The 18,278-nt window shown below is 45.9% G+C and overlaps 1 protein-coding gene across 7 annotated transcripts in view; it reads left to right on the top strand.

Annotated features, from left to right (window-relative positions):
• The window catches only part of EFR3B (EFR3 homolog B), a 98,214-nt gene that overhangs the window by 49,612 nt on the left and 30,324 nt on the right, over positions 1-18,278 (top strand). For all 7 annotated transcript variants that reach the window (XM_025261440.3, XM_025261445.3, XM_025261444.3 and 4 more), the window contains 2 exons: positions 2,191-2,341; positions 15,620-15,741. In XM_025261440.3, coding sequence (XP_025117225.2) covers positions 2,191-2,341; positions 15,620-15,741 — 273 coding nt within the window. The remainder of the gene's footprint in view (positions 1-2,190; positions 2,342-15,619; positions 15,742-18,278) is intronic.

The raw sequence follows: 18,278 nt of genomic DNA, 5'->3' as shown, positions 1-18,278 counted from the left end.
AACTCTGGAGTCTTAACCACTGGGCTGCCAGGGAGGTCCTCAGAATAAATCTTTTAATTCGTTCCCTATTATACACACGGCCTATAAACCTGACACTGGGCAGCTTCTTGAACAGAGGCCTTTTCCTACTTGCTTTGACTTACAGGCCTCAGCCTGACTCCTCAGCATCCCGGTAGGTTTGGAGTTGTCCACTCTCTCTGTCTGGCCTGCATTTTGTTTATATCAGGAAGTACTTTTCTGTTCCATGTGGTTTGACTCTGTGGGTAGAGAGATCACCGCCCTGTAATAGGTACGTGAGCCACACTCCTCATCCATGGAGTCTCAAGTGACTCCCCCCTCCTGCAGGATGGAGTCATGTTCAGCCCATACTTCTCTTGCCTGTGAGTTGCTTTGAATTGCTCAGGATTCACTTCTATTTGTGCCCTTAGGTTTCTAAAGCACTCATAAATCTGATTATCAGATACTTGTGTTATTTAGGTATAAAGAGATTTAAATATACTGTCTCCAGCAGTAGAAGAAATCAACCCTGAATATTCATTGGAAGGACTGATGCTGAAGCTGAAGCTCCAATGCTTTTGCCATCTGATGCAAACAGCTGACTCAGAAAAGACCCTGATGCTAGGAAAGATTGAGGGCAGGAGGAGAAGGGGGTGACAGAATATGAGATGGTTGGATGGCATCATCGACTCAATGGACATGAGTATGAGCAAGCTCCGGGAGACTGTGAAGGACAGGGATGCCTGGCGTGCTGCAGTCCATAGGATTGCAAAGAATTGGACACGACAGAGCGACTGAAAAACAACCAGCAGTAAAGAAGTATTTTTTCTCTCTCTCAAGCAATAATCCAGTCTGGGCCAGTGGGCTGTGCTCCACAAGGTCATCTGGGGCTTTCACCGCTTGCCATCCAATTGCTCCCACTCCACAACCAGAAGGAAGAGATAAGAGAGGACTCAGAGGACAGGGCAAGCCTGTTTTTCAAGCAAGTGATGCTCGACACTGCTTGTATCACTCCCCCTCATTTTAAGGGCAATGTTTAAGTCATGTGGCCTCACCTAGCAGCAGGAGAGGCTGGGAAATGTTCCCAGTGAGCAGCCACAGTTCAGATACACTTCTAAATAACCAGTGAGAAGGGCAAAAATAGTTTCCAGGGAAGACGTCTAGCATTCTGCCCCAGACACCTAAGTCCTTAATGAAAACTATAACATTTTTAACCAGGTTAGTTTTGCTGAGGCTCCCTTATTAGAAGTTAAAAATAACCCTTTTCTGTGTGTGTCTGCCTTGCTTTCTTTAGAAAGCAAATGCTTTGTAAGTGGGGGATGTATCTTTCCTGACATGCCTTACCTGACCGTATGCTCGTTATGTCACTATCATGGAATAAATGTTGGGTTTGAGTTTAGGCATGCATCCCTAATTCTCATAGGAATTTGATTTGTGGCATTTTTCTTGGGATTTAAGAGAGGCATTGAAGAAGATAACAATTAGGGGTTGTCCTACAAAGGCTAGCCTGGAAAGGATTGGGTATTTTTACTTTTTCAATGTAATTTAATTATTATTATTATTATTTTTGGTCATGCCATGCTGCTTGTGGGAATCTTAGTTCCCTGACCAGAGATTGAACCTAGGGCCTCAGAAGTGAAAGTGCAGAGTCCTAACCCCTGGACTGCCAGGGAATTCCAGGACTGGCTATTTTTAGCACAGAGAAGAGAAGAACATGGTAAAATAGATTGTTGTTATCAAGTGGTTAAAGGGCTGGCAGGTAGCAGAAGGTTCAGTCCTCTTTTTTGCTGCTTCTGAAAGTAGAATTGTAAATAAAGGATGGAGGTTATTAGGGCTTGCTTGCTTTTCTTTCTGCTCAAATTTCCTCGTGAAATGGTATACCTTGTCTCTCCTCATATTCTTTGTGTGTAAAATAAGGGGCTTGATGAATCCATCTCTAGGCTCCCTTGCAGCTCTGCTTCATTCTGCTTCTCAGTGCTGGGCTGGAGTGGGCGCTTGACGTAACAGCCGTCCAGACATGGCAACCTGGAAAGAGCTCTATTAGCCGAGTGCTGCCCAGGTGGTCATGCACTGCCATCGAGGTTGTCCCAGACATGAGATGCGGGTGATTGAGTGATGAGGCTGAGTACTTTGTGATGAGTACTGAGTACTCAGCATGAGGCTGAGCAATGGCAGTGGTGCTGCTTTCCCCAGATACGTGTGCATCGCCATGGAGGCGCTGGACCAACTGCTCATGGCCTGTCACTGCCAGAGCATCAACCTCTTCGTGGAGAGTTTCCTCAAGATGGTGGCCAAGCTGCTTGAGTCGGAGAAACCCAATCTGCAGATCCTCGGCACCAACTCGGTAAGGAGGTCCGAGGGGCCCTGGAGGGTGGGCGTGGTGGGGAGAGCGGGGCAGAACCTCTGGGTCAGCTTTGTTATGATCCATTCCTATTTGTTTTCTGATTTTTAAAAATGATTTTTCCTTTAAATAATTATAGGTGGGGCCCCAATAGATATTAAATTAGAAAGGGGGGGGTATTCCTTTGAGAGCAGGCCGTGCCCAGCACCCTCGAAGCTTGGCCCCTGACTCCAAAATAATTATAGGTGGGGCCCCAATAGATATTAAATTAGAAAGGGGGGGGTATTCCTTTGAGAGCAGGCCGTGCCCAGCACCCTCGAAGCTTGGCCCCTGACTCCACCGGGCATACTTTGAAAGCTGTCCAGGTTGTGCTTCTTTGAAAGATAAAATAAATTGATGTTCACAGGACAGAGGCATCAGATAAGTGGAAAGATCACGGGGAAGCAGGAAGCAGGGCTTCTGGCTTAGTTCTGCCCTTTCCTAGCTGGGTAACCTCGAGAAGGTTATCTTTCATGAGCCTGGCTTTTCACTGATACCATGAGCGGATTGAACTCAGTCCAAGCTTTGTAACATAACTTATCCCTGAACAAGTGGCTGCTATCTGCTTCTGGCGTGTGGGGAGAAGAACTATCAGTTGTGTCAAGAATTCCCAACTTTGAAGGGGTAGTTTGAGAGTTTGGAATGGACATGTGCACACTGCTGTGTTTAAAATAGGTAACCAAGAAGGACCTACTATATGGCACGTGGAACTCTGCTCGATGTTATGTGGCAGCCTGGATGGGAGGGGAATTTGGGAGAGAATGGATACAGGTATACGTATGGCTGAGTCCCTTCGCTGTTCACCTGAAACACTGTTAATCAGCTATACCCTGAAACAAAATAAAAAGTTTAAAACAACAACAACATAGAAGAGCTCCCAACTTCTGAAGCATCTGTCCTCCTTGAATATCCCAGTTGCTTTCTTCAACTTCTTGCTCTCTCTCTCAGTTCCTCTCCCTTCAGGGAATACTTTCAGCTCTAGGCCTTCAAGCAGCTTGGTGTTGAAAGCCCTGACATGCAACTATTTTACAGATATCACCAGGAAAAAAAAGGAAAGTTTGAGGTTCGTGGTCTTAGCCTTCCCAACCTGACTTTTCTGAATTTTTATTGCACAGGTCACAACTGCTTTCCTCTTCTAAAATTGATTTAACCAGAAGATAGTCTTTCAACTCTTCTTTCAAAGACCAAAACTAACCACCTATTCCCCTCTTTCCTCTCTCTGTGAACCAGCTGCCTTTGACAAATTACATATACAGTAGCAAGGGTAAAGTCTTTTGTCAGGTTACCCTGGCAACAGCTTCAGATACCGTTTCACTTGCCCTGTTTAAGATAACTATAGTCTGGAAAAGAACATCTAAATGGAAGATAAACCAGTCATCAATGCGTCCACAGGGCATCTCCCCAGGGGGAGATATAGAAGCAGGTGGCTGCCAGCCCCAGAGTTCCCTGCAGCACATCCTGGCCCCTGGTAGGCATTTTATTAGCAACAGCCTTGAAAATTCCAGGTCCTGCAAATTCCTCGATTCCTCATCACAGTGAATCACTGCATTAGCAAGACAGCAGTTGACTAATGATTAGTGTACTGCAGACAGTGGAGATTATATAAGGACAGATGATTATAAATAAGTCAGATAATTGCAGGAGGTTCAGAGTTCAGCTTCAGAGGCAGCCTTTGCTAGCAGAAAGATGCTCTTTCCAGCTCTCCAAGCCTGAGACTTCTCTCTGTTTCTTCCTTCTTTCTTAATGGATATTTATCCAGCCTATGCTTGACTACCCCAAGGGTTGAAGCTGTGCTGAAATTAGTCACCAAAAAAAATCTGATTTTGCTAATATCATTCCTGCATATCATATGCAGTATAGTTTTTTAAATTTATTTGATACCTTCAAGTCTTTAATGAGAATATCTGAACTTGAGGTGACGTTGAGGGACAGGAGTCAGGAGATGATGGAGCCAACTAAGCTCAACTATTTGCTTAGAGATTTACTTCTGCGCACCTGCCTTATTGCCTAGTGGGTCCAAATATAAGTTCTGGGAACAGTGCACTGATCATGTGCCCTGACTTTTGAGGTCACTCTAAGGATAAACTGAAAATATTAAATATGAAAATGCTGATGTTATTTACATAAACGATCTAATATATGAACCTCGTATAAATAACAAAATACTATGAAGGATCACAAAGGTCCATCTAGTCAAGGCTATGGTTTTTCCAGTAGTCATGTATGGATGTGGAAGTTAGACTGTGAAGAAAGCTGAGCGCCTAAGAATTGATGCTTTTGAACTGTGGTGTTGGAGAAGACTCTTTTTTTTTTTTTTTTTGTATTTTTTTAATTTAAATTTATTTATTTTAATTAGAGGCTAATTACTTTACAATATTGTATTGGTTTTGCCATACATCAACATGAATCCGCCACGGGTCTTGAGAGTCCCTTGGACTGCAAGGAGATCCAACCAGTCCATTCTAAAGGAGATCAGTCCTGGGTGTTCATTGAAAGGACTGATGCTAAAGCTGAAACTCCAATACTTTGGCCACCTCATGCGAAGAGTTGACTCATTGGAAAAGACTCTGTTGCTGGGAGGGGTTGGGGGCAGGAGGAGAAGGGGACGACAGAGGATGAGATGGCTGAATGGCATCACCAACTCAATGAACATGAGTTTGAGTGAACTCTGGGAGTTGGTGATGGACAGGGAGGCCTGGCGTGCTGCGATTCATGGGGTCGCAAAGAGTCAGACACGACTGAGCAACTGAACTGAACTGAACTGATGAAGGATCATGGATTTAAAGTTTGTACTTTCATCCTTACCTCACAGCATATATAAAAATTAACTCAAGGACTTCCCTGGTGGCCCAGTGGTGGGGAGTCTGCCTTGTAATGCAGGAGATGTAGGTTTAATCCTGGGTCCGGGAAGATTCCAAATGCCCTCTGGTCACAACTAAGACCCAATGCAGCCAAATAAACAAATAAATATTTTTTTAAAAAATTAACTCAAAATAGATCAAAGACCTAAATATAAGAGTTAAACTTATAGAACTCTTAGAAGAAATATATGGGTCTATCTTTATGGTCTTGAATTTTGCAATGGATTCTTAGATATGATAGTAAAAACAAAAGCAACAAAAGAAAAAATAAATAAATTTGACTTCTTCAAAATTAAAAACTTTTGAGCATCAAAGGACACTACAGAACAAAAGACAACTACAGAATGAGAGAAAATGTTTGTGATTCTCATATACAATAAGGGCTCAGTAACCAGAATATATGAAAAACTCTTACAACTCAACAACAGAAAGAAAACCCAATTAAAAATTGGGCAAAGGACTTGAATAGACATTTCTCCAAAGAAGATATACAAATGTCCAGAAAGCACATGAATTGATGCTCAGCATCACTAATTATTACAGAAATGCAAGTCAGAAATCACAGAGAGAGACTTCTTCACAGCCACTAGGTTGTTTATATATTTTTAAAATCCTGTAAAAAGCCGTGTTGGTGAGGATATGTAGAAATTGGAACCCTTGTACCTTGCTAGCCGAGCTGTAAAACAGTGTAGACACTGTGGAAAACAGCTTAGTGGTTCCTCCAAAAGTTAAACATACAGAATTACCATATGACTCAGCATTTCTCCCTAGATATGTACCAAAGAGAACAGAAAACAGATACTCAAACAAATACTTGATTACCAATGTTTCTGGCAGCACAGTTCATAGTAGCCAGAAGGTGGACACAACCAGAAGGTCACATATTGTATTTCCATTTCAATGAGATACCAGAATAGGTGAATCCATAGAGACAGAAAGCAGATTAGTGTTTTCCGGGGGCTGGGGTGGGTGGGGGGACAGGAATAGAAAGTGACTGATTGATGACCAGGATGTGGGTTTCCTTTGGGGGTTCTGCTTTAGTTGCAAAACATTGTGAAGGTATTGAGCGCTACTGAATTTTGCACTTTAAAAGGGTTCACTTTTTGTTTTGTGAATTTTACCCAAATTTTTAAAAATTATGCTTTCATCTCAGATTGTGGCTTACAGCCCTTTGTGTTCACACTGCACCCCAGCCTGAAGGCAAGCACACTCAGAGGCAGCACAGAAGCGAGTCCCTTGGGAGGGGAGGGAAGCTCTTGAAGCAGGTCGGGGTGATGTGGGACCCGGTTGCAGGGGAGAGGTCTCTCCTTCCGGTAAAGCAGAGGGGCTGTGACTTGCCTGGAGGCTCTATGAATGTGAAAGTCGCTCAGTCATGTCCGACTCTTTGCAACCCCATGGACTGTAGCCCACCAGGCTTCTCTGTCCATGGAATTCTCCAGGCAAGAAGACTAGAGTGGGTTGCCGTTCCCCTCTCCAGGGTATCTTCCCAACTCAGGGATTGAACCCGGGTCTCCTGCATCGCAGGCAGATTCTTTACCATCTGAGCCACTAAGAAACCACCCTCCCCGCTTCAAGACCTCACCTCTCAGACGCCTTCCCTTCCCTTTACCCAGGGTCAGCTCCTTCTGAGGCTCCCTTTCTTGGCCTCCCCGCCAGACCCAGCAGGAACCAGGCTCCTGTCCACCTGCTGCAGCCATGCTCTGCCTTCTGCACCCAAATGCCCCACTCAGAGAACCGCCCTCAGAAAACTGCCTGATGTGAGGATTGGGGCATCTACAGATGCATGCTTTAAATTTTGACTTGGGCTTTCAGGGCAGCTCCTTATCCATTCTTTGACCACTGCCTTCTCTCATCTTCTCAGTGGTCACTAGAGACCTTCTGTTGTCTCCTCAAGGACCATCCTGAATCTGCTTCCTCAGTCTCAGAGATGGTCTTGCCTTCTTCTATTCACTGAGAAAACTATCTGCTGGGGGTCCCTCAACTTGTATCCATCTTTTTCTTCCCCAAAGGCTCCCTTCTCCTCAGGAATCTCCCTACATCCATTATTTTTCTCTCCATGTCTCCACTCTTCCCCTTTTTCTGATTCCTTCCCTTAGTCTAAATATAAGTTCAAGTCTCTTCCATTATAAAACGAAAGAAACAAAACAAACAAGGAAAAGAAAACTAAAACAATTTACATTCTGCATAACCACAGAGTACCTTTAGCTCACCTGACAAAACTTGCCATCATTCCCTGATTTTAAAAAATTCTTTGATTCAAATTAAAATTTCCCTCATAGTCCCCACATTGTCTTGTATTGCTGTCTTTCAGATCAGGATTCAGTATAGATCACGTGTTTATTTTGTTTTCTGTGTCTCTTATGTCTCTCAACCTGTCCCAACCCCTCTCCCGTTCCTCTTCATTTTTCATGGTATTGGCCAGGTCATCACTTTGTAGAGCGTCCCACACTCTGGATTTGTCTGATTATCTCCTTGTGGTGTTCTTCCTTTTGCTCTCTTGTCTCCTATACTTTCCACAGACTAGAATTTGGTCTGAATGTTTGATTGGATGCAGTTAAATACTTTGGGGCATAACGCTTCATGGAGATGGCTGGGCACTGAGCATCTAAAAGAGGCAGGAGTGTCCGGGAGCCCACTTTTATGGATGCGAAGTGCCATCCCAAATTAGGGTGGTTACAGCCAGCTCTCTCAATTGTAAAAGTTTTTTTTGTGTGTATCTTTGCACTTAGAAATCTCTGGAAACCATGCAAACAACCCATTCTTCACTAAGCTTCCAGCTGATGTTTCTATCTCCGGCATTTCTCAGGCATTTCTCCCTGTTTATTGCACCTTCTTCAAACTCCCTTGACTTCCTGGCCCTGTCACCCCAGCTCTTCCCACCTGGCCCATCTTTCTTAGTTTCTTGGCTGAATAATGGTCCCCTACCTGTATCCACATCCTAATCACTGACACCCATGAATGTACCTTAGATGACAGAAGGGACTTGGCAGGTTTGATCAAGTTAAGGCTCTTGTGATAAGGAGATTCTCCATGTGCTCCCATCTTTCTAAGAGGGAGGCAGGAGGATCAGAGTCATACAGTAGATCAGGAATAGAGAGAAAGAAATTTGAAGATGCTCCTCAGCTGGCCATGAAGATGGTGGAAGGGGACTATGAGCCAAATAATGTGGGTGGCTTCTGGAAGCTAGAAAAGTCAAGGAAACAGATGCTCTCCTGGAAGCGTCCAGAAGGAATGAAACCCTGCAGACCCATTTGAGACTTTTTTTTTTAATTTATTTTTATTTTTGGCTGTATTGGGTCTTCCGTGCTGCGTGCGGGCTCTCTCTAGTTGCGGCAAGCGGGGGCTACTCTCTAGTTGCTGTGCTCGGGCTTCTCAGTGTGTCGGCTCCCCTGGTTGCAGAGCGCAGGCTCTAAGGCGCAGTGGCTCCGTAGTCATTGCACACGGGCGTAGTTGCCCTGGGGCGTGTGGGATCTTCCTGGACCAGGGATCTAACCTGGGTTAAGGTGGATTCTTAAACACTGGACCACTAGGGAAGCCCCCATTTTAGACTTCTGACCTCCAGAACTGTAAAGTAATAAATCTGTGTTGCATTAGGCCACTAAATCGTGGTATTTATTACAGCACTAAATTATTACGGCAGCAATAGGAAACTCATACAGTTTCCTTCAGTGATTCTTTTCTTCCACGTCCTCCTGAAATGTCTGTGGTCTCCAAGGTTACTGCTATATCCTCTTCTCTGTGTGCTCCCTCTGGACAATTTAATCAATTCTTGTGGTTTTAACTGTCACCTATAGACTAGAAATTCTCTTGTCTCCCACACCAGGGTAGAAATCAGCACTGCTAAAAACCAGCAGGCTAGAAGTGGGTTCCATGAAGGGAGGTGGGGGCAGAACTGTGATGCTGGGGGAACGGCTCAGGTCACAGGGGTCAGCCCAAGCAAATGATGGGGGTTTCAGAGCAGAAGCAGCCTGGGCTTCCCTGGGTCTGTACTTCCCGAGTGTAGGCCTTGGAGGCTGGCTAGCACATAGGGCAACTTGGGACCAGAGAGGTCACCTTTTCAGGCAGCAACACTGGGCTTTCCCAGTTTTTAAAACCATCATCAGTTTTGCAAAGAATCTTGAAGGAGGAAAGCTGTACTATGGGTAGACAGGGGAGGGTGTCCTAGGGCTTCCCAAGTGGTGTTAGAGGCAAAGAACCTACCTGCCAATTCAGGAGATGTAAGGGACATGAGTTCAATCCCTGGGTCGGGAAGATCCCCTGGAGAAGGAAATGGCTACCCACTCCAGTATTCTTACCTGGAGAATCCCATGAACAGAGGAGCCTGGTGGGACCGTCCACAGGGTCACAAAGAGTCAGACACGATTGCAGTGACTTAGCACACATGCACACAGAAGAGGGTGTCCTAGGTGGAGGGACTCACCTTGGCCAGCAGTCAGGCAATTTGCAGGGCACCAACATGTCACAGTAGGACTGTTCCTTCGGCTTTAAGGAAAACTTCTCCCAGGACTAGCTATAAACAAAAGCAGATGGGAGAATGGATAGGGGATGTTAAAGTCAAACTGTGTGGTTCTACTGGGTATATACCCTGCTGCTGCTGCTGCTAAGTCGCTTCAGTCGTGTCTGACTCTGTGCGACCCCATAGACGGCAGCCCACCAGGCTCCCCCGTCCCTGGGATTCTCCAGGCAAGAACACTGGAGTGGGTTGCCATTTCCTTCTCCAATGCACGAAAGTGAAAGTGAAGTCTCTCAGTCGTGTCCGACTCTTTGCGACCCCATGGACTGCAGCCCTCCAGGGTCCCCCATCCATGGGATTTTCCAGGCAAGAGTACTGGAGTGGGGTGCCATTGCCTTCTCTGATATATATACCCTGAGGAAACCATAATTGAAAAAGACCCATCTACCTCAATGTTAAATGAAGCACTATTTACAATAGCTAGGACATGGAAGCAACCTAGATGTCCATTGACAGATGAATGGGTAAGGAAGTTGTGGTACATATACACAGTGGAATATTACTCAGCTATAAAAAGGAATGCATTTGAGTCAGTTCTAATGAGGGGGATGAACCTGGAGCCTATTATACAGAGTGAAGGAAGTCAGAAAGAGAAAGACAAATATTATATATTAACATGTATATATATATATGGAATCTAGAAAGATAGTACTGATGATCCTACTCACAGGGCAGCAAAGGAAACACAGACATAAAGAACAGACTTTTGGACACAGTGGGAGAAGAGTGTGGGATGATTTGAGAAAATAGCACTGAAACATACACATCACCATGTGTAAAATAGATAGCCAGTGGGAGTTTGCTATATGACGCAGGGAACCCAAAGCTGGTGCTCTCTGACAACCTAGAGGGGTGGGATGCGGGGGGAGGTTGGTAGGGGGTTCAAGAGGGGTGGGACATATATATACCTATGGCCAATTCATATTGACGTATGGCTGAAACCATCACAATATTGTAAAGTAATTAGCCTCTAATTTAAAAAAAGGAAAGTGCGGTTTATGAGATCTTTTCCAACTAGGGTTCATCTTAGTGCAGCAGAACAACTTTCTTCTTATGAAGGTGAACAGAGGAATAGGCCTGCGGTCCTAGATCCACCAAAGAGTCGGGGTTTCGCTATACCCAGTATTTTAAACCATGGTTCTGTTGTTGACAGCAGGAAATTGTGTGGCTCAGAATATCCAACTACAGAAGAGAGGAGACTGGCTTGCGCTTGGAGAGACTTGGCTAGCGCCGAAGTAAGGCCAACCAGCAGCTAGCTCAGCTTCCATTTTCCAGTCCCAGGGAGGGCTGGTTTTGCAATGTCAATATTTGGAGCTTGCTTTCTCTCTATTGACCCAACCCCTTAGTAACTCTCAGTTTTCATTCAACTGTGGCTCTTTCCTGCCTGTGCCAGAGGGTGGGTGAGCATCTCCTGCAAGCATAGCACCCTTTGTTGTGTATGAAGAGCTGAAACTTTGATCATGAAAGGGTGGCCCTAGCAGTGCCCGTGGCCTTTGAAGTGTCACATCTTCACAGTCTCCAGTTTGTTGCTATGGAGACCTTCCTCATGATGACAATGTCTTTAAAACATAAAACAAAAAACCCTGCATTATTATTTCACAATCTTATGCATTAGATAAGTAGCATTTTAATGTAAGCCATTCTTAAGGTATGAACTAGCGGTGATCAGCGTGAAGTAGACAGGAAGTTCCTGCTGTTTCAGGCATTTAAAAACATTAGTGGGTCACACAAGTACAGGGGCCCAGTGAACCACGATTACCAAAGTTTCCATTTTGGCCTCCTCTCATCAGCCCTGGAGGACTCAGGAGCAGCTTAAGGTGGGCTCTCTTAGAGCAGCACCCATGGGGATACTCAGGCCAGCATTCCCTGACCACGTCATCTCTGTTGTCCAACTTTCAGACTCGGGTAAGGGAAGCTCCTCCTATCAGGCTACCAAACCAAAGGTTCCCAAGGATGCTCAGAGATCCTGGTACCAAAAAGTGGCTGTTTTATTAGCCCTCATGCCACTCAAAATATAATAAATGGGGCTCACACCCTGTGGATGGCATCAAGTACAGTCTCGTCCCCAGATCTTGTAACAGAGCAAGAATCTTAGAGACTGAGGCAAAAGGAATAATCAGCCTGAGCTGGGAGGCTGTAGCCTCCTGGGAAGTTCTGGGCCTTAGAGACAGAGACACTTGCTCCTTGGAAGAAAAGCTATGACAAACCTAGACAGTGTATTAAAAAGCAGAGACATCACTTTGCCAACAAAGGTCCATATAGTCAAAGTTTTCCCAGTAGTCGTGTACGGATATGAGTTGGACCATAAAGAAAGCTGAGCACCAAAGAATTGATACTTTTGAACTGTGATGCTGGAGAAGACTCTTGAGAGTCCCTTGGACTGTAAGGAGATCCAACCAGTCTATCCTAAAGGAAATCAACCCTGAATATTCATTGGAAGGACTGATGCTGAAGCTGAGGCTCCAATACTTTGGCCACCTGATGCAAAGAACCGACTCATTAGAAAAGACCCTGATGCTGGGAAAGATTGAGAGCATGAGGAGAAGGGGACGACAGAGGATGAGAATGTTGGATGGCATCACCGACTCAGTGGACATGAGTTTGAGCAAACTCCAGGAGATAGTGAAGGACAGGGAAGCCTGGTGTGCTGCAGTCCACTGGGTCGCAAAGAGTCAGACACGACTGAGCAACTGAACAGCAGAGGTCCCCCATCCGAGCTTCCCAGGTGGTGCTAGTGGTAAAGAACCCGCCTGCCAATGCAGGAGACACAAGAAATGGGAGCTTGATACCTGGGTTGGGAGGATCCCCTGGAGAAGGTAATGACAACCCGCTCCAGTATTCTTGCCTGGAGAATCCCTGTGGACAGAGGAGCCTGGTGGACTACAGCCCATGGGGTCGCAGAGTTGGACACGACTGAAGTGACTTGGTTTACACAAGGTCCTCTCCAGTGGTGTCTTCATTCTCTGCCCGTTCCCCCTGACAGCTGCCTCCATCCCCAAAGCAACACTCCTGGGTCGTTTGGTCTGAGGCACTAAAGGAAGCCAGGATCAAGAGCAAAGCTGGAGGTTTACTGGGCAGAGCTCTGCTGGAGAGACCTGCAGTGAGGCCTCTGTGTTGATACCCGGGTTTTTCCTGCAGGACCCTAGGCAGTTATGTAACATTTGTGGGTCTTGGTCTCTTTGTCTTCAAAGTGAGAATAATAATCTCTCTCTAAATTAGAGTCATTTTACGAAATGAAATAGCTGATGCATATAAAATGCTTAGGGTAGTACCTGATACATGTATGTTCTAAACATCATTGCTATTAGCCCATCAACTCCCACACCAGTGACCATGAAGTCTGGTTATTCATTCTCCTGATATATATTTGGATCTACACAGTCAATATATATTTAGGACCAGGTCTTTTTTTTTTTTTAGTTATTATTATTTTTTTAAATTTTGGCTGTGCTGGGTCTTCATTGCGCTGCTCAGGGTTTTCCTGTTGCGGAGCTCGGGCTCTGAAGTGCACAAGCTCAGTGGTTGCCTGCAGGTGGGCTAGTTGCTCCAGGGCATGTGGGATCTTAGTTCCCCGACCAGGGAGCAAACCAGTGTCCCCTGCACTGGAAGCCAAATTCTTAACCACTGGACCACCAGGGAAGTCTCAGGGACCTAGTCTTTCTTTAACAATTTCTCCTTCTTTATTACTGGCCTCTTTTCTTCTTCAGTCTTGTTTTAATTATTTTGAAAGGCACACACTCTTGCATACACAGTCTTATCTTAAACTGCCTTATCATATTTGAAGTAGATGGAGGATCAGTAAAAGAAAGAACCATAATAAATGAAGACTGGGCTGCTTATTCCTCACATGGAAAGACCAAGACATAAGAGGAGACAAATGTCTCACTCAGAGGTCCTCCTACCAGTTAGAGGCAGATCTGTAATTAGAACCACATAGCTGCATGCCTCCTCTCACTTGATGGACCAAGCCAGGCTTCTGATTTGGGGAGTGAAGCCTGGGACCATCTCCATGGTGGTTAAGAGCAGCAATGCACTCGTATTTAGCTCCAACCTCTGTATCAACTCTGGTAGCTCAGCTGGCAAAGAATCTGCCTGCAATGCAGGAGAAAGAAAGAAAGTGAAGTCGCTCAGTCGTGTCCGACTCTTTGCAACTCCATGGACTGTAGCCTACCAGACTCCTCCGTCCATAGGATTCTCCAGGCAAGAATACTGAAGCGGGTTGCCATTTCCTTCTCTAGGGGATCTTCTCAACCCAGGGATTGAACCCAGGTCTCCCGCATTACAGGCAGACACTTTACCCTCTGAGCCACCAGGACCCGGTTCAATTCCTGGGTCAGAAAGATCCACTGGAGAAGGGATAGGCTACCCACTCCAGTATTCTTGTGCTTCCCTGGTAGCTCAGCTGGTAAAGAATCTGCCCACAATATCGGAGACATGGGTTGCATCCTTGGGTTGGGAAGATCCCCTGGAGAAGGAATTGGCTACCCACTCCAGTATTCTGGCCTGGAGAATGCCATGGACCATACAGTCACAAAAAGTCAGACATAACTGAGCGACTTTCCCTCACTCTGTATCAGCCTGACTTTGTGTTCTAGCCTGCAGGGTTTAGGAAGATCACTTAGCCAAACAACAGCTTTATTGTTGTTTCTGGAACTCCCGAACTTATGTTGAATCGATGATCTTGTGATCACATGGATTACCACTACACTTCTTCTGCATTACCACATCAATAAATCAAGCAATGTCATTTGGATTTATTGCTAATAGCAGAATAATCACTTCCAAATACATATATACATTTTAGATGTATCTTTGAAGGAAGGATTTCCTTATTTGCTTTGCATGTTGAGATATTTGAGTCAGCAGAAAATAAATGCGTATTTATTATTGCAAGAACAAAACACCATAATAATTAAGAATGCTTGTGCGTTGCTAATTTTCATCCCAAAAAAAGTTATTAACAACTTTTAAGTATTTAAATGGGGAAAACAGGTTGACGATACTGAATATTGTGAGAGTGTACTAACTCGATAATTTTAGTAATAACAGTATGTCCTTTTCGAACCAACAAAGGTTTGTAAAAATTGAATAATAGTACAAGGCAGAATAATGGAGAATATAGTCTAAATCAAATCTGTTTAAAGTTGTTTGTGGTACTTAGCAAAATAAGCTGTAAGAATTATATTTCATTTTGGGTAATTTAACTCCACTCAGTCTGTGACTCTCGCTTCTCTCCGGGGCTCAGTAGAAATCAAGTCCCTATTTAGAACTGCAAATTCGCAGCACGGTGATGGCAGAAGGGATCTAGCAGCTGAGAATGCTGACTTAATGAACTGAAATGGCACACCTTCGACACGTACTCAAAATTTTCACAATAAAACGTAGTTACGGTTTGTAATCAAAGTTCAGATTTGCCCTGGTTTCCCAGAATGTCTTCTAGGCTGGTGCTCTATGCTTTAGGATTGGCTTTTGCTCAGTTGCAGCGTTGGTCCGTGAAGCCTCTCAGCCTGTGTGTTTGGGGCAGCTCTGGACATTAATGGGAACAGGAGTTTAAGTGATGGAGCTCCCCTTTTCTCTTCCATTCTCTGCTCACCTAGCAGGGAAGGGCCAGGGATTCCTGTCTCATGTGGACAAGAAAGGGGAGCAGAATTTGGCACTCAAATCTCCAGAATCTGGTTCTCAAATCTCACAGTGTGCTCTGGGAAGCAGATTAGAGCTGGAGCCAGGGGTGTGTGTGTTTCCCGAGATGTGTTATCCTGTGGCTTTCCTATGGCAAAGGGTTTGGGGACACCAAGTGCCAGAGCCCAAAGGTGGGGAGCATGGCTGGTCACCTTCCTGTCATTTCTCCCTCTCCCCTCCCACACACAGTTTGTGAAGTTCGCCAACATCGAGGAGGACACCCCGTCCTACCATCGGAGCTACGATTTCTTCGTGTCTCGCTTCAGTGAGATGTGCCACTCCAGCCACGAGGACTTGGAGATCAAGACTAAGTGAGTATGAGGCAGGAGCATCAGTGGGTCCCCAGAACTCACAGCCCGGACTGCTGTCTAATTTTACCGCATTTACCACAGCTCTGGTGTTGTTGGCAGGGAAAAGGTTCCCAGCAGGACTTAGGCGAGTGCATGGGCAGAGTTGTGCTCCCAGTACGTGCTTTCTAAAGGAATAGCCTCAAGGGACATAATACAGAGTGAGGTGTAAGGTCATGGTCCTCTAAGCCCAATCTGAGAGCCAGCCACTCACACACACACACACACATACACACACACCCATGCTCTCTTTTGCTCAGAAGTGCATGCACTTACACACCCCAGAAATATTCCCACTTACCACTCTCCATCAAAATAGTGTGTTAGTGTTAGTCGCTTAGTAGTGTCTGACTCTTTGCAACCCTATGGATTGTAACCTGCCAGGTTCCTCTGTCCATTGGATTCTCCAAGCAAGAATACTGGAATGGGTTGCCATTCCTTTTTTCAGGGGATCTTCCTGACCCAGGGATTGAATCTGGGTCTCCTGCAATGCAGGCGGATTCTTTACTGTCTGAGCCACCAGGGAAGCCCACAAATATACACCCAAAAATAAAAAGCCAAAGTCCTCACATTGGCTGATCCCTGCTGCCCTCCTGACTTCTCTCATCCCCTCTTCCACTGCGCATTCCCCTTCAGCCACACAGGCTTCCCTGCTGCCTTGGAAACACACCAGGGACATTCCTGCCACAGGGCCTTTGCACTGTCTGTTCTTCTGCCTGAAATGCTTCTTGTGTGGATCTGTACAGCTCACTCCTTCACCTCTTCCAGGCTTTGCTCAAATATCCCCTTGTCAACAACGCCTTCCCCTGAAAATTCCCACATACCCCGTCCCTTTCTCCCTCACCCTGCTCTGTTTTTATTTTCCCTTCAAACATGTTTCATCATTTGCATATGTCTCTCATTCATTGTCTATCTCTCCCCACTAGAATGTCAGCTCTGTGAGGTCAAGAATCAGTTTCATTCACTGAAGCATGCCAAGTGCCTGGAGAGCAGAAGGCACTCAAGAAATACTTGTTGAGTAAGTGAATGAAGGAGTAAGTGCTTCTCAGATGAACATCTTAAATGACAGAGCTCACTTTTACACACACACATGCACACACACTCACACAAAAATACTTCACTCACAGAAATAGACTCGTTGACATAGAAATTAAACCCCTTAAATAACATCACAGAGAAATTCACACAAATATAGGCTGACACAGATAGACAAATCACGACACAGCATCAGGCCGATGAAGCAGTATGTTGGTGCTTTGTGCCAAGCATCGTCCTTGGAACTGAGAGGTGCAAAGGATGAAAAGTAAACCCCTGCCTATGAAGAGTACGTATCACCTCTGGGAGGTGATATGAAACCAAGGAAAAGGAAGAGGGAGGAAGGAAAAGGGCTGAGCCATTCACCTGACAAAGCTTCAGGAGTCGGAGGAGGCAGGGGCTGGGAGGCTGAGGCTGGGTGGCCAACACGCCCACAGGAGACCAGTTCTCCATGGCTTTTTTCCGGAACTCAGCTGCTGGCTCCTTCCTGCATCATGTCAGCATCCCAAGGGACCTGGAGTACCAGATGATGTGTGATGGCAGGGTCAGGGAGTCCCGTGTGCTCTTAATGACAGCTTGCAAACCATGGCTGATGTTCTGGGATGGAGGAACATCAGGACGCAAACCCCTCCGTCCCCCAGGCTGCCAGTTCCCAAAGCTTCTGAGCCTCAGGACTGCTCTGGGGCAGGACCCATGTGACTGGCTGGCAATATCCCGGCTCCCCAGTCTCCCCTCTCTGGAACCAGCCAGGGGGTCCCTGGGGCTGTGCTGCTGCAGTGCCTCTGTGAGGCCGGTGGGGGTCAGGGGAGGAAGGAGCCCCCTGTTCCCGCAGCAGCCAGCTCACTCCAGATGGCTGTGAAGAGGCAGAAGCAGGTGCAGGTGGGGTGTGTCCAGAAGCAGGTGAGGAAGAGGCAGAGCGGTAACCAGGTGTGACTGTAAGGGATGCTGATCACACAGGCAGAGCCCTGCTTTGGGAAAGGGAGGGTAGGGGACACTTCTCATGCCGCTCTACACACACACACACACACACACAATCACATACATGCACACCACCACACTATACACAATTACATACACAACCACACACATACATACAATGACATCCACACACACAACACAAACCCACGAGTCATTTTGTGTTAGTCGCTCAGTCATGTCGGACTCTGCGACCCCATGGACTGTAGCCCTCCAGGCTCCTCTGTCCATGGAATTCTCCAGGCAAGAATACTGAGGTGGGTTTCCATGCCCATCTCTAGGGGATCTTCCTGACCCAGGGATTGAACCTGGATCTCCTGCATGGCAGGCAGATTCTTTACTGTCTGAGTCACCAGGGAAACCCACACACAATCACACACCCATACACGTACAACCATGCACATATACACAATCCACAGTAGGAGGGGAGAAGGCGTAGTCACACCATGTCCTGATGACGTGGACAGCAAATGAACACTGGGAGAAGGGTG

Source organism: Bubalus bubalis, chromosome 12 (assembly GCF_019923935.1).
Source record: "Bubalus bubalis isolate 160015118507 breed Murrah chromosome 12, NDDB_SH_1, whole genome shotgun sequence".
Classification (NCBI taxonomy): Eukaryota; Metazoa; Chordata; class Mammalia; order Artiodactyla; family Bovidae; genus Bubalus; species Bubalus bubalis.
The sequence above is the reverse complement of the archived record's forward strand: the minus strand, read 5'-3'. Positions and strand labels throughout refer to the sequence as shown.